The sequence below is a fragment of the Periplaneta americana genome, chromosome 6, assembly GCF_040183065.1.
Source record: "Periplaneta americana isolate PAMFEO1 chromosome 6, P.americana_PAMFEO1_priV1, whole genome shotgun sequence".
NCBI classification, from domain to species: domain Eukaryota; kingdom Metazoa; phylum Arthropoda; class Insecta; order Blattodea; family Blattidae; genus Periplaneta; species Periplaneta americana.
Window position 1 is genome coordinate 142,083,182 of NC_091122.1, and position 26,994 is coordinate 142,110,175.

Consider the following 26,994-nt stretch of genomic DNA (forward strand, 5'->3'; position numbering starts at 1 on the left):
CCTAATCATTACTTCAGCCATACCTATCTAATGAAGTATCATCAGTAAACAATCCAGTAAACAAGAGGAAAACCATATATAAAACATCAAAGACGTAGCTTCCAAGAGGAGTCCAAAGCTACACAGCTGTTCTCTACAATGAATCCTAATAACGGAACAGGATGCGCTCATGCTTTCAGAGCGGGGAAGGATACTCTGGTAGGACTTCTTGCATAGTTGAATCGACAGATGTACCACTTAACTGAGTCACGACATTAAAAAAAAAGTGGTCGTTCAGACTTCAACAAAATTCCCAAATAAAAAAATGGTAAAACAGAATATGTCCATTGGAGGCTGCGAGTCTAACTTTCGAACTCGTCTTCTTACGAAGGAAAAAAAAAAATACTATCATACCACACCATGGCTTATCATTTGGAGCAATTAATGCTGAATCCACATTAGTGAAATATTTTGTATATTCGTATAGACCCTCATTAGAGAACGCGCGAGGAGAAAAAATGTGATAAGAGCAAAAACTAATAAGTACCGACTGAAGAGTATATAAAATTTTGTAGAGAAAAATAAATAGCTACAAATTTTACAAGTACAGTAAAACTTCGTTAATCCGGATTAATTGGGGGTGGGATAAGTTGACTGGTTTAACAAAAGTCTGGATTAACTGAAATAACCTAAAAGAATAGTAGAAAGCGCATTAAAAATATTAATTTTTTATCCTACAGAATATATCTGCTGTAGTAACAATGATTATTTATTAGAGGAGAAAAATTTGCTCCGGTGCCGGAGATCGAACACTAGAGGAGAGGCATTCGATCCGGTGCTGTGGATTAAACTCCGACGTAGCTCAGTGCTTAAAGCACTTGGTACGTAGAACCAACATCCGTTGGGTTGAATCCCCTGCGCCGGAGCGAATTTTTGTCTAATTATCATCATTAAAACTCCGTTTAGTTTATAGCAACAAAACACGTTTATTATGGTGTATTTAAAGGGCATAGGCCTAAATATACTATACAGTACTACCTGTTCCACTTCACGTTACCTCTCGGAGTGATGTCGCTACCGTCTCTGTTTACATCAGAACTACGGTGGCTGCGGGCAGCAAGCGGAGTTGCGGGGGTAGGAAACATGGTACAGTACGTGTTGCAATAGTATGTAGGTTCTCGCATACCATGCAACAGTACAATGGAAGCGATCATAGTATAACAGGATTCCTTGACGTCTGTAGTATCTATCAAAGTCATCTAGCTCTACTACTTTTGTGTGTCTTGGATTTTTACCGGGAGTTAATATTTGAATTCCTAGTTTTTCTGCTCTTTCACACTCTTTCCCAATTGTTTTTATTGTTTTTTTCGCTTACCCCAACGGCTTTTGCTGCTCTTTCTACTGCTTTTGCTAAAGGCAGAATGAGACCCGCACTTTTTTCCTCTCTACAAAATTTCAATACGTTATAAATTATCTTCCTGCTTTGAGAATTGTACACTTTCGGGGATGGTTTCTTCTTTGGAAGAGTTTCCATATTTTGTCACAATTTCAATCCTTCCCTGAAAATTCCACACAGTACATTAGGCTATCTTATGGATTCGGTTATATAAAACCTAAACTGAACTTTATTGAATTCACAGTGTATTCAATGATACTACAACTGAATTAGTCACTAATACAGTATTAGAATGCGTCAACGACATGTAAACACGAAACGTTTCATTCAATACACAGCATATTAAAAGATATTACAACTAAATGAATCACTAATGCAGTATTAAAATGCTTCAGTGGAGTATAAATACGTACCGTTCGATTCAATGCACAGTATATTCAATGATAATACAACTAAATAATTCACTAATGCAATATTAAAATGCTTCAACGGATTGTAGACACGTCCCTCACGCTGCTCTAGTCTAGACTGATAGACTAATATTCTCTCGTGACTGTACAGTGTATGACGTAACGGATGGTTCACGAAGACTCCCGGGTAACGTGAGCTGAAACGGGTTGTACAGTAAAATGTAAAGCAATACATACAATGCAGTATATACGTGATAGGCCTACCCATAATTATGATGATGTACCCGACGGACCTGGTTCTGAATCACTCGAAACTCTTGCTGCGAATGTTGGTTTGAAGCCTAATATATAAAAGTAGGTCTTAAAACAAGGATCTTTAATTTTTCCAAACTCATGGTTTTTTATCTGTCCGGATTAAGCGAAGTCCGGCTTATAGGGGTCCAGATTAACGAGGTTTTACTCTATATTTATTTGACTTGAATAATCAATTAACTTTAAACTTTAAATGTCAGTGATTATTGTATGAGAAGAACTACGCTCCTAGCCTGTAACAATAACAGCTGGTAAGATTTTATTAGAATACTACATCTGAATGATATGACAATAGGACGTATACATTTCATTCTTCGGATGAAAGTCGCTCTTCAGTTCTGAAGGAGATTCGTTTTCCATATCTCTTTCCTTCCTTTCCATTAATGAATTAATTGAGATTTTGTATATTATATTGTAAGGCAACTTTTGTCTCGTCGATTTAGTTATTATAGCAACAACAAATATAATATTTGCAATTTCTCATAATATTATATTAGTCTTTTGTTATAGAGTTTCACAATTCCCTTACATTTGGTTTCCTTGAATTAATTAAAATCAACTTTTAAAACTTTATTGACTCATCATGAAGTGAATTTATGAGTGGTGCTTGTTTGGTTGCCGTTACTATTCAAGAGAGTCAAAATTATTAACTAATTTGAGTTAATTTGACATCAAATTTTTACTATAGACCAGACGTACTCATGCGCTTGCTGCACTTGTTACAAACAAATATAATTTTTGTTTTGTTTTTTTTTTCGTGTAGTGAGAATGTTGAAAAGACACACATTGTTTCCAATGTATTATATCATCCAAGAACCTATACTCGTATCTATTGCTAATGAAAAATGTTTCGCCATGTACAGGGACATCATTTTATTTTTGCTTCAATTTTTATTGTACCTGAGTTTTTGAATGTACTTCACTCCCACCCCTTCTACTAATGAAGTTCCAACTGTCCTCCACACAGAACCAAGGCCTCATATAGTAAACAGTACTGAGTTAGTGAGTATAGTACGTTCCAGAAATATGTTCGCGTTTTCCAGTGACGAAAGAGCTTTTAATATTGAATCATAATTTCGCACAGATACTGTCGTCCGTTTGCCTACGTCGCATCCCAATTTCCCCCACCTGCTTCTGCTCGCCCCTCTGTAAAGGCTAGTGGCTGCGTTGTCTTAGCTCTTTTCTGAAAACATTAATTTCTGTTAGAAATTGGACGTCTGCGTAATATTATACAACTGTTTGAAATAACTTGAATAAAAGGGCCTGGTTAAGTAATTGTCACGTGATTTCCCCCCTTTCTACGATCCTGCGACTTAACCACTTGGACGAACAGTAGATAGCATGTCTGAGTAATTTTATAGTTTTGGACCGGGCAGAGGTGAAGATTGAATTTACAGTACGTAAGGTACTCTTTTATGGAGTAGGTACAGAGTTATTTCAACATGAGTTATTAGTACGAAGGATGAAAATGGTAATTGAAATTAGGTGCAATAGTCTATAGTGCGATAATATGCACAAAAGAACTGAAGCCTGTATCGAAATGAACGGCCACAGTTTTCAAAAATGTGTTTAGATATCCATATTATGATTATTTTTCAATTTAACTTCATTCGTCGGCGGGAAAAGGCACATAAGTCAAAAAGTCGATTTTTCTGTTGTATCTAATCACATAAATCTAGTTTTTTTTCTAATTTTTGAAATAATAAAATTTCTTTTCTTTAACCAACATACATGCATTTCATTATTATACTTTTATTCAGTTAAAAGTAAATTAAAAAGAAAATCTCTCCAGAAATATTATTCTTTTTGTCTTATGTGCCTTTTTCCGCCGACTAGAGATACTCTGCAAAATGAATATGTTCGCATGGATAACTCAGTTCGTGAGTAAAAACACGTATTGTTAATACTGTACTGTATTTTGATTAAACAGAAATCTAATGAAAATTATCAAACTCAAAATTGCGATATTTCCTAGTTTACGTAAATGAATGAACTACTTTTCTTCCCTCCTAAACCTAGTAAAAGTGATTTGTTTGTATTTTACGCCAATATCATCGAACTCCAGTAGTGGAAGGGGGTAGCAAACTGTGTTTCCGGTTCTCAACTGTTAATCCAAAGGTATAGCCAGGTTAATATTAAAAATGTTAGTAAAAATAAAATGATGTCCCTGTATAATTTTATCTATTATTTGCGTCCTTTTTAAACATAACCCTTGCACAGAAACTTTGAGCACCCGTAAAAGAGTCACGTCTTAGCAGTGCTAACTCGAGAGCAACAATCTGTTCATTCAGAAAAAATCATTTTCTTGCGATCCCTGATGGATACTTCGCTTGAGCAGTCGAGCGACGATCTATGACCGGCACATGCGCACATTTAGTCAGCGGCCTGCTGCAAGCGATTTCGTAAATGCAGGCTCAAGCACTAATTCTTCCTATGCAGTTTCTATCAACACAGTAGGTAGAAACTCCAATTTTGTTCATTTCCAAATTCACTGTCTTCATTAAGTGACTCAAAATTCAAATTCTATCACCTCTTCTTGTTGAACTTTTAAAATTAATTAGAATAAATTCGTAGTGTATGGACAATAACAGAGGACTAAAATACACAAAGAGCCTATCAGAGTCAGTTTCATGAATATACGAGTATTAGAAGTTTGAAAAGACATGAAGAGGAAAATATAATTATATATACATGCATTTTTCCTTATGGTCAGCAGTTTTATCAACAGTAATCTCACTAGACGTTTTGATTTATCTAGAGAAAATCAAAACTCGACTGGGATTTAATTGACTATTACACGATTAGAAGAAAGTATATAAAGATTAGAAGTAACGAAATACTCCAATACAATAAAATATTAATTGACTTACGAAAATACAACTGTCTTCAAATGTATTATTGTACCATCTCAAAATTACAAATATTACGCTAGATGCATGCCAGATGGCAGTAGTGAGCAATGCCTTCTCAATTTATTATACACAATGGCAATGTTACTAGTCAAGAAGGCTTTGTTGATTCAGTTTCATTTTTATTAAAATGCAACATTACACTTCAATTATCCGAATCCCAGTAATCAACGTCACTTGACAGATGATTTTCAATAAATCTTAATATTAAACAATCTCTGATACGTGACTATCTATAATATCATATAGCAGAAGCTATAACATAACCTAACTAATATACACAAGTGTTAGAAAAGTTTTAATTAACGACGATGACATAAAAAATAAACATGAATAATTTTAAAAGGAATAATTATTGAATATACAATTTTCAAATTTGAATGTGGTTGGTGGTTCAATTGATGTTATATTGGACGTGTGCGTAATAGAAGTGGAACTCTTTGATTTAGGCCTGTATGGTGTATTCAACTTATTCAGGGATCCCGAATGAATAATTTTAAAAGGAATAATTATTGAATGTACAATTTTCAAATTTGAATGTGGTTGTTAGTTCAATTGATGTTATATTGGACGTGTGCGTAATAGAAGTGGAACTCGTTGATTTAGGCCTACATGGTGTATTCAACTTATTCAGGATTTCCGAATGGTGCTCTTCATTTATTTGTAAATCGGATTTCAGAAGATGCATAGGTATGATCAGTGATTTTTATTAATTCTTGTTCTTGAATGCCAATGCGAGTCATATTTGAAACTGCTGTGCATCGACTGGAGTGGTTTGTAATTCTATATATATATATATATATATATATATATATATATATATATATATATATATATATATTTGTTTTGACGTCCAGACCAGCGCAGTTTCAAATGTTGGCAAACAAAGAAACAAATGCTAGGGACGCGATAAAATTGTGCGATAAGCAGCCATGATTGGTTGAAATACGTCCTTTCGTACAGTTTTATTGGTCAAAAGTAGTATGACGTAGTAAGAGTGTAATAGTCGAGTTAATAAATTACGTTTCTGTGGTTGCGTATTCTATAGAATGTCGTTAATGTTTGGAGGTATCTGTCATCTTTAAAACGGAAATTTAACATATTTTAAATCTGTAAAAAAAAATATAGACTAGTGTTATTAATCGTGATGTTTGACTTTTTTTTGTTATTATTTATAATGCGTAAGTTATTGAAGCTCTTACTCTCGTGTTGCCTCTGCTCGCTTACAAATCGTCGTTGTTCCTGCAATAACTCCTGTGTGACATATTTATTGATTTTCAGATTTTTGCTCTATTAAATAACTTAAATAGTGATACAGCAAATAATAAAATCTCATATATTTAATTATATTTCTTTCTTTCGAAAATGTAAGAATTCACTATCTCCTATGTACTACTGCCATAGAATGAATAAATATGTTTTTCTTCCTACTGAACAATTTTATATTTTGCACATAGGAATTATTGCAGGAACAACAACGAAATGGTTTTTAAGGAATCCGGAGGTTCATTGCCGCCCTCACATAAGCCCGCCATCGGTCCCTATCCTGAGCAAGATTAATTCAGTCTATACAAACATATCCCACCTCCGTCAAATCCATTTTAATATTATCCTCCCATCTACGCCTCGGCTTCCCCAAAGGTCTTTTTCCTTCCGGCCTCCCAAATAATACTCCATATGCATTTCTGGATTCGCCCATACATGCTACTTGTCCTGCCAATCTCAAATGTCTGGATTTGATGTTCCTAATCATGTCAGGTGAAGAATACAATGCGTGCAGTTCTGTGTTGTGTAACTTTCTCCATTCTCCTGTAACTTCATCCCTCTTAGCCCCAAATATTTTCCTAAGCACCTTATTCTCAAACACCCTTAACCTCTGTTCCTCTCTCCAAGTTTCACAACTATGCAGAACAACCGGTAATATAACTGTTTTATAAATTCTAACTTTCAGGTTTTTTGAAAGCAGACTGGATGCCAAAGCTTCTCAACCGTATAATAACAATCATTTCCCATATTTATTCTGTTTGTATCTTAGTTAGGTCTTAATAATTTTGACTTTATATTTTTGAAACGTCAATTTTACAATATTTACTTCAAAAAGAAGTCCCAAAGGTATAAACAATCAATAATCGATTTTATAATTTATGTAAATAGGCCTACTTCTAATTTCAAAATAAATATTAAAATCAGCTTCCTGTAAAATTATGAAATTTTCAGTTACCTAGTTGTAGCATTAGGGTAGCGAATTATTCTAATATAAAGAAACCATGGTAACAAATAAGCCACATAACTTGTAAGATTTGGTATATTATTTCCTCGTCAAATGTTTCAATATTCTTGTTTATTGCCCATGTATCTTTCTTGTTATCGTTAGCCTGTACTGAAAACGTCAAGTTTAATTTGGTTTTTCCTGTTTCTCTCATTTTGCAGGAGATACTTCCCCTTGTTTTGCTAGATTCATACTTGAACATGGATGCCACAAAGCAAATGCATAAGCATGCATGTACTTATATTATGCACTCAAATAACTCACTGTTATTCACTCATTGACTCATTCAGTCCCTGGCTCATTGTCATTCAGGCATTCTGCCACTGTCAGTCGAGCGGTGTACCAAACGGTAGGTCAGTCGTCCAGTCTACATTCACTCATTAAACTCGATCGGGCCGGGTTAAACAAACCCTTAAGTCTTACCTTTCCGGTTTTAGCGGTTCTACGATAATATAATGTCTTCTGAGTTGGAAAATTAGCGATGAAACAAATTAATCGGAGCAGTAAGTCCTTGTTCATGAAGCGATCAATGCTTCCATGCCTTACTGCTAGGATCTGCTTTAATTAGCCTACATAAATTAACACAAATGAATCGACAGGTATCGGGAAAGTGGCGATTGCAGGGAATAAGCGTTGTAGTACTTGTGTAATGGTTTTATTATTTTGATATAACAACTTTCACAATCTATATTCTTAAAATACTAATGACATTTTTATTTTAAACACTTTTTTGTCGAAGTTAATGTGCGAAGTTGTACACAGATATAATTGAAACACTTCTCTCTGCAAGTATTTACTGTGGAAGCAATCTTTCCTGAGATAGTCATGTCATCGTTAGGCAAATACAAGTGTTTTCTTGGTAACACAAGATCGTGTTTTCTTGACTTTCTTGTTCGCTGGTTGTAAATCTCGTCCTTTCTGGAGTAAATCCAACAGAACTTAACTGGAGAAAACTACTTACGACTGAACGACAGCACTTGAATTGACGATGTTACTGCGGTGACATGGAGACAGACGGACAAAGAAATATTGTGTAGCCTTAGTTTGAAAGTAGATGATAGGGTAAAGGTGGATAATATTGTGATAAAGTAATATTGTGATAGTTCTTTTTGAGAATTTATTACGATTTTACTGAGCGAGACGAAGATCGGTTTTTTGCTTCAACGTATTAAGGGGATGTTCGTGGACAAGTTGCTGTACAAAACCGGTCCTTCTCTCGCTCAGTAAAATTGTAATAAATTTTCAAAAATAATTATCACAATATTAATCGTATCACAGTATTACCAACCTTTACCCTATATGACCTTTGGAAATAAAACGGACATGTAGGCCCACTATGCACTTGTTCATTTCAGTTGAGATTAAGAATTTCAAAGCACAGTGTGAAATATTTCAACTCATTTTAGATCTGAACACTTCTCATTACTGGAAATAGAGTAACATTTTTTCATTTTATCTCGATGCTTGGAATGAGACTATAATTGATTATACAGGATGATTCACGAAGAGTTAATGCCACTTACGTAGCTTATTTCCGAAGACATTCTGAGCAAAAACTGTCATATAAATATGTATCCCGTTCTCAATATTTTCAGTTATATTAATTTGAAGTTCTTAAAAAATACCATTTTTCTTTAGTTTTAAGGGCGAAAGAATGATACAATTAGAGAATGAATTATTAAGAAGTAGACTTTTTTTAATTGACTAGTATTCGGAAGCTAAAAATGTGTTGTTAATTCCTTAGTTGTTTCGTACAGATTATTTAATTTTTTTTTTTAATTTTTAACAAAAATTACATTATTGTTACACACTTATTGCAACAATTGTTACAGATCACACGACTTCTAGCAACTTTATTCTTTACAGTTAAATTTTGCATCCTAATGTACAGTCTTAAAGAGTTTACAAAAATGACGTGATTTTTAACAATCATTGTGATAAATGCTTAAGAAAAACGTACCAGTAATTTTGTAGTTAAAAATTAAAAAAAAAATCTATACGAAGTAACTATAGAATTAACAACATATTTTTAGTTTCAGAATGCTAGCCAATTAAAGAAATTTTACTTCTGAATATTTCATTCTCTAAATGTCTTCGACAATATGCTCCGTAAGTGGCGGTAACTCTTCATGAATCACCCTGTATATTATTCCGCTTATATTTAATTTTTTATGTTTTTGATACACCATTGACTCTTGCACTAGCCTGTTAAGTCAAATTCACAATTATTATTATAAGAATTATAAAAATGGAATTTTTTATGCGGAAATAATATTTAATAGCATTAGTTATTTCAGGATTGTACCACGGTCTAGTATATACAGTCACGAAGCTTGAGTTGTGAGGGTGCTAGGAACAATAGACTGTGCCGGTACTATTTCGCATTGTCTGTAATGAGGGGATATTAGCGATCCTAGTGGTTAGCAACTATCTATGGATGCATATTTACTACATATTGAGGTTCGTGACTGTATATACTAGTCTGTGATTGTACTATTACTAGCTAACATAGATTTATCTGTGTTCTAAATGGATTTTAATTACGGATTAATTTATTAAGATAATGTTATTTAGCTTGTATTTGTAAAATCAATAATGAAATCTTATTCACTGAGGAACGAGGCCAATGGCAATATTCCTACTCTTTACGTGTAAAAATAATATGTCGTGCAACACAAAATCGAATGCCCTTAGTTTATAATAGTTTTAACCATTTTAAGGTACTGCCATCGTGTTACTTCTTTTGCTACTCTAAGAAGGTAAGTTTTCATTCACAGCAAAAAAAAAAAAAAAAAAAAAATTCATGAAGCCAGTTTTATTTTGTTTCCATATTTTTTGGGACCTACTTACATGACTCAATTTTAAAATCCAGTTATACACAATATGGCACTTTTTACCATTTTCGACTACGAAAGGTTAAATAAATAAATAATTTCTTGCAAGGTTTTGCCTCATATATTAATGTCTTTCATTCACATACGTAATTCTGAACCGATTATGTCTAGCACCACTGTGATCTTTATAATATAAATAACATATGATTACTAACGTGTACTTGTTCAAGAAGACACATCCCATTTCCCTTGGTTAGGAGACCATAACGTTATTAGAAGAAAATAAAGAGTAACAGCTATACTCGTATATTATTGAATTATTTCGTGATAACTTTCATAAAATATAACTAAGTTTCATACTATGTCATAAAAATTCTGGACTAAGCTGAATTCCAGTATAATGTTCTTGATATTATGAATTATGTAAATATTCTTCACTTGGAAATAACTTCGTGATTCTTTCAACTCTATGCCTATTTTATTGTTACTTAAATCAACTATTTTTAAATATGTATACGTACTTAAAGATAAGATGCTTTAATAACAAATATGTTTTCACAACAAAAGAAACGTTTGAAAATAAGGTGAATATCTTATCAAGTGTGAAATATAGGATAAATCGCAATATTGCGAACGCCAGTAGGGGAAGTTATCCCCACCCACATGAAATGTGCATTCGACACAACACTCGCCTATCACGTAGAGTGTCGGTGAGCTAGTAGGGGGAAAGTGGAAGGGGTCGTGGGCGGAGCTTCTACGTTCGCTATATTGCGATTTGCCCGAAATATAATTCAAAATATATGTACATTTTAAAATAGAAAATAGACAATAATAATATTATTAGTATTGTGATTTCATTAGTAGCCGAAATTATTAATGCAATTTTGTAGTTTAATTATGGAAGTAGCTACTATTTTATGTTAAACTTCGCCTGTAGGTTTAGCTGTATATGTTGTATATTAGGTTTAGAAATTACTACCTAAGATACGTAATTCCAATCATTCGGACGACACTTTGTAGCATTATCATACTATTGTGGGTACATTACTGTTTATCACTCCATTTGGGTGCAATTTCCTAGGTAATATTTTTTAATCTTTGGATTTATGTTAAATGCCATAATAATGTAGATATGTAAAATTAAACGTAAAATATTTCATTATGTTGATACGTATATTCTTCAAAAGGTAAATTAATAAGTATATCAATCTGAGAATTCGTATTATCGTTCAAATTTTGTGCCTTTGAATATGAGTTACATAATTGGAAGACACCATAACTATGTATATGTTAAAAGAATGAATTTAAATTTGAAATGATTAAATTTAGGATAGAGTAAAAGAAAAAAAATGATTGGAATGTAATGCAAATGCATTGTTTAATGTCTTTCAGAGAATCACACTGTTCTCAATCTTCACTATATCGTACTACAAGATCATTAATGAATATTTCATTATAGACTCCTATTAAAATTAAGATTACATTATAACAAATGTCGGAAGTGGATACATTAGTAGAGATGTACCAAGAGCGAAAATAGAGAAGCGAATACATTTACACATAACGAGTTTACACATAGTCTGATTAATCACACTTTTAAGATCAAAATTTTCGTAAACGAACTGACAGATAATTTTATAACAAATGATAGTTCTTAATATTCAGTTGATTTTGAAATATTTGTTCTATTTTAAATCAGTTCATTAACAACATTTCAATCGCAGGTGTGGGTGTATTTGGAGTAAGTACGGCCGATGCAAATTACGCACTCACATACATCCCAGGTTAACTTGGTATCTTTATAGACAAAATAACATTTTGTTTGAAAATAACAACAGTAATAACAATCTGTTCCGTGAATGTCTCATTCAGAAAGTACGTTTTAAACAACAAACTTCATGACAATATCACGTATGAGGTTAAATATGACACCATGAAACATTCACAGACTATTCTTCTAGTACTAGAAACATAATGACTATTAGACAATAACAATGATTATGCCCGCAAGGATGAGAGTTTCTGAAGACATCATTGGGCGTCTTCATTCTGAAAAGAAAGGAAACATAATTCAATAATGAATAAGAAGTTAAATATGAAGAACAACAAGATGTGTTTAATGTGACAGGTACAAACCTTCACTAATTAAACTCGAGGAAACTATGTTTCATAAGATATCTTAAATTATTTTGCACGTTAAGTTTAAGGAAAATATTTAATGTTCATTCTGTGATTATGAAACACTTGTAAGCACTGTAATTATGTAGTAATTTACATTTACAGCATCTTGTAATCATATCCAACATATACAGGGTGTCCACATCTGTGGAGTAACGACTAGCGCGTCTGGCCTCGAAACCAAGTGGCCCGGGTTCGATTCCCGGTCGGGGAAAATTTCTTGGTTGAGGTTTTTTTTGGGGGTTTTCCCTCAACCCACTATGTGCAAATGCTGGGTAACTATTGATACTGGACGCCGGACTCATTTCACCGGCATTATCACATTCATTTCATTCAGACGCTAAATAACCTGAGATGTTGATACAGCGTCGTAAAATAAGAAAAAAACATATATATATATACAGGGTGAACCGTAAGTAATGCCATTAATTTCAAGGGGTTATTCTATGAGTTATTTCAAACAAAACAATTTAATACAATTTTGCTCGTTTTTGCTTCCTTTTCGAGAAAAAAAATTGTATTATGTGAAACATTTCATAGCATGTTTTGAGAAAGCAATTTGATTTAATTTACAGTATGCTCAGTTAATTAAAGAGAACACTATATTCTGATAATAAATGATTGAAAGGAGCAAGTCCACACCTGTGGAGTAACGGTCAGCGCGTCTGGCTGCGAAACCAGGTGGCCCGGGTTCGAATCCCGGTCGGGGCAAGTTACCTTGTTGAGGTTTTTTCCGGGGTTTGCCCTCAACCCAATACGAGCAAATGCTGGGTAACTTTCGGTGCTGGACTCCGAACTCATTTCACCGGCATTATCACCTTCGTATCATTCAGACGCTAAATAATCTATATGTTGATACAGCGTCGTAGAATAACCCAATAAATAAAAATAAAAAGGAGCAAAATTGTATTTAATTTTTTGTTTGAAATATCTCAAAGAATAGTACCCTGAAATTAATAACATTACGTACGGTTAACCTCGTATATGACATATAACACAACTTTGTATGCTAAAATGTGTTCTGTCTTTAACTACGCCTATGATTTAATTAAGACTATTTGAATTTTTAAAAATCATCGATAATTCAAGAAGTTAAAGATTTCATGTTAACTCTGTGTCGAAGGTAATTATTATAAAGGAAGAATAGTATAAATCACGGATCTATTGTTGCATTATATTTTCCATATATTTGATAATTTTCTAATTTAGGTAAGTCTGTGCATACATAGGATGCATATTTCGATTTCCTTTTCACAAAAATGTTATGTATTTCCATTTATTTGGCTGTTATCATCAAGTATTCAGAAATACAATGAAACACGCATCAATGATTTACTTCTGAGGTAAGGTTTTTGAAAAAAAAAAATTAATATTTTGAAAATATTGTGCTTGCGTCACTCATTATTGTATGATAGCTGAAATTATTTATTTGTATTTGAGTCAGTAAAGCATAGTAAAATGTTATATTAGTGATAATAAAAGCACAAGTCATATATATTCATGCAGGCACTTTGTCGTGTATATGATATACTCACTGTGCTAAGGGAACACAAGAGTTGAATATCCTGGTCTGGGACGATTTTCGGCGACCGTCTGCGTCACTGATATGTAGGATGCAGATCTCCGGGGAGCACAGCTCGTGCCCCTAACGAGATCTGCAACCTGCGCTCGAACAATCCGGTAGTTCACTTCATGAATATTGACCTTGTCGACCATCACATTCTGGAATCTCGATGTCAGGGCCATTAACCATTCATTGCCATTGCTGTCTCGAACGATCTGAAAGAGGTGTTATTAGATTTAAAAAAAGAAACAGTATTGGCTAACATTTTGAATGAAGCCTGCGATGTGTATGAAGGAAACAATTGAATATCTGTACAATAATTCTTAATATACCCTCCATAATGTTTATCTTTATAGTATACACGTGTCAGTTATTCTACTGACAACAGAAAACTACTACACCGTACACTATTACTGTAATATCACTCTATAAGAAATGGAGAACAGGAATCGATGATACTTGGATTGGCGCCCAAACTTGTATCAGTCTGACTTACTCATTATTAGAATGGTCCTCATGGTCGTCATGACTCGAGGTTCAGATTCAAACCCAGTCGAAGACGATGGTATTTTAAGGAAGATAAATATCTTTAGCATCGCTTGTTTCGGAGGTGAAGTAAAGCCTGGAGGACCGTATAATAGTTTTGTCATGTAAAAGAAGTCTGTCCTGAATCAGAGGATTCCGAATGAAAGTTACTGACCATTTGTCGCACACATAGAAATTTAACTCTGCTATTCATCATCGTTATCTATTTTTCTATGGTAGTGGAGCCCGAATTACAGATACACCCAAGTTGTAAATGGAATACTTCACACTACGAGACTAGTGGAATCCTGAAATTTCTCTGTAAACCACGTATAAAAGCGTTAGGAAGTGATTAACTTTTGTAACTCTATGCATTTACTGCACATACAGATTGTATAAGTATAGCTTTAACTTTTCTTATTCCAGCTAGGCACTTAAAAACACTAGTAGAATCAAAATGTATACTTCTGGGTGACCAAAAAATCAGAATAAATGTTGATATAGAATTAGATCACCTCCTCCTGCTGGATCAAAAAAAGATGTATTTAGATTTCGGTCAGTTAATAATATAGTAATTGTTCCAGCAAAAACTGGTAGTGGTAATTATAATAGTGCTGTAATAGCTACTGATCATACGGACAATGGAATTCGTTCCGATTTTATATTAATTTGCAACATATATTCCGTGAATTACAAGAATTCTGACCATTAATATCTTAGCTTATACTGCATTCCAACCAGGAGAAAGTATCAGGGGAATGAGACGCAGCGGGGTAATGTTGTGAATGAATGTTGATGTCATAAGATGTCATAAGGTCACACACGAGGGTACACGCATATCTATTGGCTAACTCTCAAAGCACAAACGATAATATTGATACACACATTTTTATACTACCCTAGTTACAAAATTAGATCACGGTTAATCTCCTGGGGCCGTATTCATAGACATTTTTAGCGCGGGCTTTCGGTGGATTATCAGCGTTTTTCGTATTCATAAACCAGTGTTAGCAATAGGATATAATTTGAATTCTGTACTAGTAATCAGTGGATAGCCGGGGCTAGCTAGTACGCTCGTAGCGCGTGCTGCGAAATGTCTATGAATACCACCCTAGGTCTTTTAATCCCTCCATACAGGAAATAACATGTGCAGGAGAGCACATGTCTTTTAAACTGACGTTATAACGATAATATTATCTGTCTACTTCGCTCCAATAGATGAAGCAATAGCAATCACATTCCTTTCACGTTTAATCTCCTGGTTGGAGAACAGTAGTAGTAATTGCACGATTAAAAGAATAAATGTGCCACGATAAGTATTTAAAGACTATATCAAAATGAGAATTAGTGAGTATCCCTAAATAATTATTACCACACACACTTACATACAGGTTATTCGGTTAGATTTATAATAAACTTTGAAATGCGATAGCAGATGCCAAAAGGAATGTTTTGCCAATTAGTCATACCCGACGACACTCCAGCATCACACTTTAAAAAATGACATTTCAATTCTGGCCATTAGAAAATTCTCATTGCTCGTTTGCTTGGTGGAATTCGAGAAGCTAGATAATTTTTGTTAATTTCTTCCTTGTTTTATTGGTACAGTGCGCACTTTATATATATTAACAAAAATAGAAGTATATAATAAGAAGAAAGAAATAAGAACTAATATATATATATATATATATATATATATATATATATATATATATATATATATGTCTATGTGTGTGTGCGTGTGCACGCGTGCTCGAGAAGCTAGGTGGTAATTTTTGTTAGACCACGGTCTTAATTATATTAGTTCTTTGTTTTATTAGTGCTCTAGGCTATATATGAAATGGACTTGGAATGACGTTTACGGGAGGGGTACTATTGTCCAGCACTGCACCTGTTACGATTGTTGCACTAACCACCCTCAAGCTAGGCGCATTCCCAAACCCACATCGGCTGACTACACCAAGTATCGCTGCGCGCCCAGATTTCGAGCAGGCAATCCCCCCTCGTCCCTAGCCAGCACCCTCTGTGCATCGCCAGCCGGCGATCGGGGAATATCACCGCAGGGGAATATATAATGTGTGTATTAATTAGGGCGTTCAAAATTATGTAGACTAGGTGTACCAAATGACACCAATATATTTTGTTGCACATATTGTCAACTTCGAATTGTTGACTGTCGAACACGTTGATAAATGGCTGACTGGCTTCTGTCGAATACCATCTTCAGTGGCGATGATATTCGCTTAAGCAGCTGTGATCAAAATTTACATGAGACAGTGATTACATGCGATAGACAGCCTATGAAGTAAGGAGACGGAGGAAAGGTACTTGGCATGAAAACTACAACCAGTGGTGGTTCCTGTACTAACATCTTGATCAATCCCGCGGATACAAATCTCAAGCTTTGCTGTATCAGTAATGTCACTGCTGTCATCAAGAGCCAGTGAATAATATACGATTTTTCTTGCTTCTTTTTTTTTTAACATTTCTCTTGAATGTAACCAGGAATTTTCTAAATTCTTCTCTCGATACTTGGTCGAGAAATTCGTAGTTTTTCAAAATTAAAAACTTCTTATGGACCAGTTATTTAAACTATTTTAATCATTACTCTTTTGAGAAATTATGTTCTATTAAAAGGCTTTAGAACACGAGATATTTCAAACCCCATTAGGTAGCTGACTTCCTTACATTTATTTATCTCATCTTTCTCTTCCTGGCTATGATTTAAGATATGTCAATTCCTGGCGTTTAATAGTTCGTTTTCACATAATATTGAATCAGTTTTTCTACAATATTCTATTAATACATAGTTACCCTCATCTAAAGATTAAGAAGAATAAAATTGAGATAAAACCTAATAATAATTTTATCTTTTTAGGGAGAAAAATATCAATATTCATGCACGTACAGAAGAATTATAGAAGCACATACTTAGTGGTCAGTAATAATAATAATAATAATAATAATAATAATAATAATAATAATAATAATAATAATAATACATTATTCTGCGTCGCAATTATTGTTTCTATATACTCCTAATTGAACCGTTGAGCAAAGTAAACATATTACATTTTGTCCGACAGAACAACAAAAAAGTTCTCCATCTCGTTCTTTACGAAACCACCTCTTACTGCTTGTAGAGACAGAGTTTGTAGAGCAACATTATACCGCCAATGCTTGCCTTCAGTACGTGAATGAAACACACAGCAATGTACAGGAAACTCCTCGTACCCGTTTGAATCTCTGTGATTACACGATGTAATCAGGACACCCGCTTTGGTCACCGCTGGCTTAAAGTTTCTCCGTTTTGTTCACTCGTGTCTCATAGATCAGCCGCTTCACAAGCTTCAAGCGAGTGTGGCAGTCAACTACGGTATGCGACTTTTCATTGATAGCAACGAAGTGGGTGAGTGCCATTGTGAACATCTCCTTTAATCATATCTTAATTTTCTTTGTTCTGTTTAATAACTATGCTAAAATATGTAATACGTAAAACAAAAATAAAAAAGAAATAAATAAGAAAGTTAAGAACACCGTCTTAACAAAAATTACCACCTAACGAGTTATCTAATGCAGACACTTTTAAGACTATCTCGTATAGTGTAGTGTTCTATTGGAGCACCTCCGGATATGGATTCATTGGAAAAACTTGTTTCTTCTAATACTTCTAATCACTACCCAAGTTTATAAGGAAGTTGTACGAACATTCTCTACAAAAATCGCAATCTTCGTTGGGTAATTGATGTGGTCAAGACAAATAATTTTAAATTAAAACTCCGTGTAAAAATGCCACTATTAATGGGCGCCGAATTTGACTATAGTTTCACTTTAATAGGCAACGCCCTGCTCATTATACTCCATTATGTGTTATGGGGATGTTTTCTATGGTATCACATGCGCAGCGTTGTGTAGAGATGTAGACCAATGAGGAGTAGGTGGCAAAGATTGTTCTTGCTGTAGGTCCCATTAGAAGATTACTAAGGATATCTAGACAAGATGCCGGTCTATGCTGCACCGATCTGCAGAGCATGCATGGAAGCTGGCGGATTTCAATTTTAATAATTACGGTAAAATCAAGAAGTCATACTATCATTCACGATGGGAACATAAGCATAACCGCAAAGATACTTGGTAACCATGGAAACATAAAAACGACGTCATTTTCTCATATACTTCAGCGCTCCACGATTGTGTACTGTTTGCAAATCACGTAAGCATAAGCATGAAAGTTTGGAGTCTGGAAACTTTCATGTTAACGTCTAACGGCAATGTTAATGTCAGTGTTTATATGAATCATTGTGAATGATTCCATTTGGTAACCTGGCCGCAAACTTCTGTGTTTATGTTACGATTATGTTTAATTTTCATTGCGAATGGGCTTTTATTGTGAATTTTGTAACGTTATGTGAAAAACTTCTGTTTTCATTTATTTGTAATATAGGGTCTATGTGACATCCATTTTCGTGTTACTATTAGTTTACTATAAAAATTGTAATAATCTGAATTTTCTTCCTCTGTTACACTTGAATCGTTATTAACAATGTCTGCCTAACGCTAGCGTTAGGCTCAGGCAGCTAGCACTAAAGTCTTTTCAAAAGACGAATTCTACGCTCTCCGGTGACGAGGGATGGGCTTATTGTTAGTTAATTGCATTGATTCTGTACATTAGCTCACGAAATGTGACGGTCGATTTTTTGCAGCGTATTTACGAGTAGTATAGGTCTACATACTCTGTGGTCTAATAAATTGACGGTGTTAATGATATACCTTGCTTTTATTGGAATTACTGAAAAATATTTTTGGTAGCATTGGTATTCCAGATCTACAATGAGAGAGACAAACTTTCTGTCTACTAAGCACTACTAAAATGTTAAAATTGCCATCTAACTTAAAGTTATTTAAGGGGTTAGGTACAGCTTACAGCAGTAAAAGTTTTGGAAATATTCAACATTTTTTTCCTGCATTACTGTATCTTGTACAATAATGAAAATTGGTATGTTTAAAACACTGCCCTTCTGCTATATGGAAAAAAAATATTTTTACGATTAAAAAAAATTATTTATATATATATTTTTTTCAAAATTCAATATGGTGGCAGTTTACTGTGCAGTGATGAAGCGTTTCCCTCATAACTCATAAACTTGTTAACTTTTTCATGTTCTCTCTCTTTTATTTCATTTCTGAAACCCATGTTTACAATATCATGCTGTTTCAACTACATTCTTAATAAATAATATATTTTTTATTTTGTATTAGAAGAAAATACTGATATTTGACCATTTTAAAATCGAATTTATTTTTTTATCAGATAATCTGTCAAAAGTAGAGAAGTGATCTTGCATAATATTGTAAATAAGACATGCATAAATACACACAAAAATTTCATCACAGAATGTTTTTTTTAGTTATGTGGGAAACGCTTCATCATTGTACAGCGAACTCAGTTGTGAAAAATAAAATGTAAATAATTTTTTTAAGTCGTAAATATATTTTTTTTCATATATCAGAAGGACAGTGTTTTATACATACTAATTTTCATTATTGTACAAGATACAGTAATGTAGGAAAAAAATGTTGAATATTTCCAAAATTGTACTGCTGTAAGCTGTACCTAACCCCTTAAAGACTGCTAATGGTGTGGAAAACTTTTTCAGTAACTCTTAACTATATATAAAAAAGTGTATTTAGGTAGCATTTTATGTGTGTTTGTGTATGTGTGTGTATGTGTGTGTGTGTGTGTGTGTGTGTGTGTGTGTGTGTGTGAGACGCACACACATATATACATAGGTATGCTTTCATATATTTGTCACATTGCATTTGTATTACATCAAAGATATTAATTAGAAAGAAATTTAGAAGTGAAAAGAAATCTGTACTTTCAATATTATACAGAGTGAACCGTAGGCCTAAGTAATGTCATTAATTTCAAGGGATTATGCCTTGAGATATTTCAAACAAAATGGTTTAACACAATTTCGCTCGTTTTTGCTTCCTTTCCGAGATAAACATTGTTTTATATGAAACATTTCATAGCGTGTTTTGGGAAAACCATTGATTTAATTTTCAATATGCTCAGTCAATTTAAGAGAACACTGTATTACTATAATAAATGATTGAAAGAATTTTAGTTTTATCCTTTAAATATGCAAAAATTTGATCCGAACAAATGTAACTTTTCGTCCTGAAAACGAATTTTACAATGTTAAAGCAATGGCTTTCCCAAAACACGCTATGAAATGTTTATTGTAAAACAATTTTTATCTTGGAAAGGAAGCAGAAACGAGTAAAATTGTATTAAACTTTTTTGCTTGAAAAGTCTCAAGGAATAACATCTTGAAATTAATGACATCACTTACAGTTCACTATGTATAGGAGGTAATGGGTAAATGATAAGCATAGGTACGCCATGTCGTAATGAATACTGAATTCATTATCCGAGGAAGGTTGCAGATTAATATAAAATTTAACATTACCAAACAATCCAGAATGCAAAACTTACAATGAACATACTACACGTTTTGACAAACACTTTATTCCAATGGAATCAGTGTTTTCGGTTCGTTATAAATTTCAGAATACATTTAGAGAAGAGAGAAAGATCTTAACAGCTGGTTTGTGCAACTAAGATCACTGATAACGACATCTAAGTACGAAGGATACATAGACAATAAAATTCTAGATCAATTTGTTTTGGATATATTTAAAGGACCAGTAAAGGAACGATTATTTGATGAGGATACTACTACATTAACTTTAAAAGAAGCCATGTTGATTACGTCAGTTAAGAAGACTGCTGCCACGCAGTACGAGATACCACGGAGGGAGTGTGATCCAGGAGATTAATATGGAAAATGAATTACAGAAAAGGGAAAGAATATTGGAAGAAAACAGCCATGGAAGAATTGTTAGGTCCATTGCGATTTAGAGTTTCTGTTCCCGAATTAAATAAAATTTGGATTCGTCATATAACTCAGTTAAGACAAGGGTTTTCGTAGAGAATTCATCTTAACAAAATTTTAATAGTTTTATTTGTATGAAAATGCAAATATTTTATTGTGTAAGAGAGGAAAGTAATGTAATATATAGGAGGTAATGTAGTGAATGTGACCAGCCTCATGGGCTAATGGTCAAAGCTTTTGACTACAGTTCACGAGGTTCCGGACTCGATTCCCGGATAGAACACAGGAATTTTTTCTTAAAGGGGAATGTTCCTGTGTTCGTCCATTGTCTGGAAATTATATTAGACTTCATAATCATTCTATCATAATATGATCGGGGCAGCGTAATTTCGCCTTTCAGGGCCCCAACCTCAGAAGTGGGTTACAAATTAGCTATTGCCAGGAGAGACCAGAAACGTCAAATGACAACCTGGTGGCGTTGGTAAAAAAATTTAGTGAATAGAATAACTCTTCTTGGGTTCTCAGCCAGGTGAGTCGGAGATTTGCTTCCAAGTTTTCGATGGCTAGCTCTGCCATCTTCTTCAGGGAATGAAGATGACAAAACTAGCCATCAAAAGCTTGGAAGCAAATCTCCAACTCACCTGGCTGAGAACCCGAAAAGAGTTATTCTACGTCAAACGCCAGGAAAGCCTCAAGTCATACGATGTAGTGAATGTTTGATGTTATCAGGTTTCGTTTTGTTGTTGTTTTATGAAATACATATCGCAATAAATTGTTCAAACTGCATCAGTTAGAAATATATTACAGTACTTTGACGCAACATACCTTCATTCCAGAAGCAAACTGGAAAATTTTGTCATCTCTATCCAGCTCCACAATGTTTTTTTCATTGTACGGGAGCCTTGGATTCCAGCAATTGAGAGAATTCTTGGTCAAAACACTGAAGAATAAGGCTGCGCCCTCACCGTCCATGACGGAAGCTGCTGCTTGTCCGGGCCTGGTGCCTTGAGACACATAAAACTCTCCAGGAACAGTGTTTTCATTATCCTTGAAGTTGGAGTCGTTTCTAAGGATAGCTGCAGACACCCAGGACTCCCTGACGCTTGCCAGACTGTGGAAGTAGAGCTTCTTGTCCTTGCGGGCGTCCAGAGGGGGAGAAAGTGCGAGACCCAGAACGCCGTCCATGAGTTCGAAATGTTCGTTATTGAGCTCGAAATGGCCGTGCAGAGGATAAGGATAGAAGTAGTTGCTGACTACTCTCCAGGATTTCTCTCTGTGGGCATCGACGACGATGAGACCGAAGCCAGTGACATCGGCGATGTAGGCGAAAGCCTCGCGGCACCGACCGTTCACGTCGAGGACGTCGGCGACGACTGTGGTCAGAATGGAGTGCTTGAGGAGCACGCTGTCGGGGATGCGGTAGCGCAGGAGAAGCTTGTTGTTCTTCAGGTTGAACACAAGCAGCTGCGGTTGGCAGATCCGCTTTACCTCTTTGGTTAGAATGTTGACCACACCGGAATCCAGGACCCACAATCTTCCACATTCGTCAACCTAAAAGTATATGAGATGCCATTGAGAACACTCAATATTAGCGATGTATTAATTTTAAATTGCTCACCATGAAATGTAAGAATGAGTCATAATAATCTTGAACTGTTAGTGTAATTCCATGCGATAACTTCGTATGTTCCATTTTTATTGTACAGACCCAGAAACAAATGTTATGTTTACCCCTGCAAATATAATTACCAGAGACCGGAACTTTGGCAGAATGCCTTTTGAAATGTGTTAAATCTATCTTCATTTTGAAAGTAAATCTGTACGAATTGTACCTTTATGATTGAAACGTCATAGTTTTATGTTGCCCTTTTCCGTCTTTTTTAATATAAATGCCTAATTTACAAAATACATTTTTTGTCTTTATTTGATTACTTATCTATTATTTATTAATTTATTATTAAAAATTGCCTACAGATATATTTTAATTTATTTCTATAACCGCTACAATGAAAGTGACTTCACCGAATATATATTACTGTCTTTCAATCATTTCGGCCACCGGCGTGGCACAGTCGGTTAAGGCGCTTGCCTGCCGCTCTGAAGTTGCGCTCGGGCGCGGGTTCGATGCCCGCTTGAGCTGATTACCTGGTTGGTTTTTTCCGAGGTTTTCCCCAACCGTAAGGTGAATGCCAGGTGATGTATGGCGAATCCTCGGTCTCAACTCGCCAAATACCATCTCGCTATCACCATCTCATCGACGCTAAATAACCTAGTAGTTGATACAGCGTCGTTAAATAGTCAATTAAAATAAAAAATTAATCAATCAGTTCACATTCTCTTTGCAACAGTGAATGCTGCCGTGCAAAAATGTGTAACAGTAAGCGTTTTAATTATCGCTTGTGTTTATTTGACAAGGCAACGGTTATTTTTCTTTCAGTTTTCATTACGACGTTGTTGTAGCTAGCTAAATATTTCATATCACAACATATTAGTACAACCAAACACAAAAATGCACTTTCCAAGGCTACTGGGAAGAAAATTTCTTTGCTTTCAACAGTAATTGCAACATTGAGTCGAAAATCTCAATTTGTATTCGACTTATGTAAAGCTTTTCTTGCTGCCGAAATCCCTTTGTGGAAAGTGCAAGGTTGTGAGTGTAGTGTAAGGTTTTTGTAATTGCCTTTTATTGCGTATTTTAGCTATTTATAATGCCTTTTTGCCTGCCTATTTTAGCTATTTATGATGCCTTTTTGCCTGCCTATTTTAATGATCCATAATGTCTAAACTTCCGGTTTCTGATAATTACGAATTATCATTTCTGATTTATAATTAAAGCTATAGACTAATAAAGGATATCATTGAATAAATTCTGCTATAATTGCAAATTCTGCTCCTATTGATAGAACATAATAGAAATGAGCAATCTATTATGAATTAAACAAATTGTTTTTTTTTGTGCAGAATTTGACTGACATGAATTCTGAAGACGGAAGTGATTCCATCGCAGTGGCCCTCCCTGTGCCAGCTCCAGTCCGGGTACGGCAGCACCAGCGGACGGCCGTCGTCAGCCTGGACTACTGTGCCGAGGGTTGCAGGCACTCCGGGCTTGAAGCGCGGAATTGTCAGGAACACTTTGTCCTCGCCACCACCTGTATGGCACAAGTAAGTAGTGCGTGTGACAACGTAATTCTCACATGTCTGTGATGATACTTTAAGGCAGTGGTCGTCAGTACTCGCTGAAATGTGCAAAGAGTAAGCGGTGCTGTCCCGTGTGCACTGTCGTGCAACAGGGAGAGATAGAGAGCATACCCGCTAGCAGCTACGGAGTGCACCCTAGTGCACTGCGTTTTCCGCGGGTAAAAGAGACTAGCCCTAGCGTGCTCTGTGCTGACGACCCCTGCTTTAAGGCAAATCAAAATATCGTTACCAACATTTATAAACCTAAGCCAAACGGAGTGAAACAGATTCACAGCAAATTAAAATTCTTCAGGGAAAAAAAAGTAAGGGAACAGGAAGTCAGGATGCTATCTGTATCCTATAGATTTAAAATCCCCTATATCCACCTTCACAAATTGAAGTATTTTGAGAGTAACTGGTGGAAAATATAGGAAGTTTTCAACCTAACAGTGACTTTTAACAAACCTTTTACTTTAAATTCAATGGCTTTTTTTAATTCAAACTATATAAATCATTAGAATTAATTCTTAGCAAGCAATATGTGGGCATAACTCAATTATGAACAAAATGGTCTTTAGGAGAGTTTTGAATCTAGGATTCATCTCATTACGGATTGTTTGGAAATGAAAAAGTGGACTTCCTAGCGAGAAGGAATAGGTACAGCTATTCAACCAATTCCAAATCTCTCGCTCATAGTAGGTACGCTACTTCTAATTGAGGTTCTGGCTGATATGTACAGTAGTGGCAAAAAAAACCGGACCGACCCTTGTAGCTGATTTCAGAGCCTTGTTCACTCTAGAGCACGATAGACTGGTAACTAAGACTTTCGTGGTTTGAATCCTGCCTGGGAAGGAAAATTGTTTTTGTTCCTTATTCAAATTTATTCCCAATACTTTTCGATTGCAGTGATATTTTACTACTTAATTAACTTATTATTCTCAGAACATGAATTTTATCAGCAATCGAAAAGTATTGGGAATAAATTTGAATAACGAACAAAAAAAAGTTTCCTTCCCAGGCAGGATTCGAACCACGAAAGTCTTAGTTACCAGTCTATCGTACTCTGGAGTGAACAAGACTCTGAAATCAGCTACAAGGGTCGGCCCGGTTTTTTTTTGCCACTACTGTACAAAATTAGACATAAAAAATGACCGATCCCCTGCAGCGTGAATTTGCCTAAGTCCACTTCGAGCAGCGTCTGGTTCACACGACTATGGGAAAGGATGTTTATTTTGCACCCAATTTAGTCCTTGAAAGTACTATCTTTGTTATGGATAATGTTATAACATTTGATGTATAAATAGACAAAAAAGCAATAAACAAACAAAACAAAGGAAAAACAGAGAGGAATGTTCTATAAGAAATTCGTTAACGTGTAAATCTAAGCTTTCATGGAAACAACCGAAGTCTTCCGAAAGAGACTTAGCGTTTCGCAGCCGATAATTTTTTTGTCTAAGATTGTACATCTATTATCAGGCAGTACATACCACTTGACGAAATTTTTCAAAGGAAGAACAATAGTTTGTATAAATCTGAAATCTGATTAGTGTAATATGTTAGTAGTCAGCGACATATGCAATGGAGAACAAAGGAACTGGCCACCTTATCTCACTATCTTCTGACTTAAGTGCCTCCTGAGTGATGTCCTATCGGTGTCACTTATGAGGTTCAAACCAGTCTTCGGACAGTTGACTAAACACACATGATATTAAACGAATAATTAATTTAACATTTAGAGGGGAACTCCCTCATAGTTTTGAAGCTCTGAATGAAAGAAAATATGTTAATAGAAAACAAATTATATTGGTACCAAATTAATCAACAAGGAATACTGTGCCAATATTCCTGATGTCTACGGATCACAACTGTCTGGTCGTCCACGCATATCAACTTTCCATTCTGCCATCAACGGAATGTGTTTTATGTCAGGAGCCTGACTCTGTAATGAATTGGAAACACCATCTTCATTGTGAGAACTTAGTGATTGTAATAGGGACTTACGATTACGCAGAATTAGGAAGCAAGGACGAGAATGACAAATTGTCGAATTCCGGAAATAAATGAATAAATAAATAAATAAATAAATAAATAAATAGATAAGTCAACAAACAAACAAGTAATTAAGTAAATAAATAAGTAGCCTAAATAAATAATAAGTAAGTAAATAAATAAGTATATAAATAAATAGATAAATAAATAATAAGTAAATAAATAAGTAAGTAAATAAGAAAGTAAGTAAATAAATAAGTAATTAAGTAAATAAATAAGCAAGTAAATAAATAAGTAAGTAAATATATAAATAAATAAATAAATAATAAATTAATTAATAAATTTATTAATAGTTTAGCTTCCAAAGTGTCTCTTATCTTTTGTCGGACATTACTCTCAAGTGAATAATCTTAATTTGTAACTTGATATTAGATGCACATATAGTACGATCCATGCGACGTCGAATTCATACAAGTAGTGTAACATAATGCCAGGTCTGTTCTTTGAATAAGTTATACAATATTCGTACCAATAATAGGATATGTATTCC

The 26,994-nt window shown here is 34.6% G+C and overlaps 1 protein-coding gene and 1 long non-coding RNA gene across 3 annotated transcripts in view; one reads left to right on the forward strand and one right to left on the reverse strand.

The window, feature by feature from the left end:
- Positions 1–7,914: 7,914 nt before the first annotated feature.
- The window catches only part of LOC138701862 (protein yellow-like), a 118,836-nt gene continuing 99,756 nt past the window's right edge, over positions 7,915–26,994 (reverse strand). For both annotated transcript variants that reach the window (XM_069829193.1, XM_069829192.1), the window contains exons 3-6: positions 24,252–24,427; positions 22,104–22,829; positions 13,823–14,066; positions 7,915–12,158 (exon numbers count right to left, since the gene is read on the reverse strand). In XM_069829193.1, coding sequence (XP_069685294.1) covers positions 13,827–14,066; positions 22,104–22,829; positions 24,252–24,427 — 1,142 coding nt within the window. In that variant the 3' untranslated portion in view covers positions 7,915–12,158; positions 13,823–13,826. The remainder of the gene's footprint in view (positions 12,159–13,822; positions 14,067–22,103; positions 22,830–24,251; positions 24,428–26,994) is intronic.
- The window catches only part of LOC138701865 (uncharacterized), a 173,149-nt gene continuing 170,458 nt past the window's right edge, over positions 24,304–26,994 (forward strand). Inside the window, exon 1 of the long non-coding RNA XR_011332711.1 lies at positions 24,304–24,440. This is a non-coding gene — a long non-coding RNA (uncharacterized lncRNA). The remainder of the gene's footprint in view (positions 24,441–26,994) is intronic.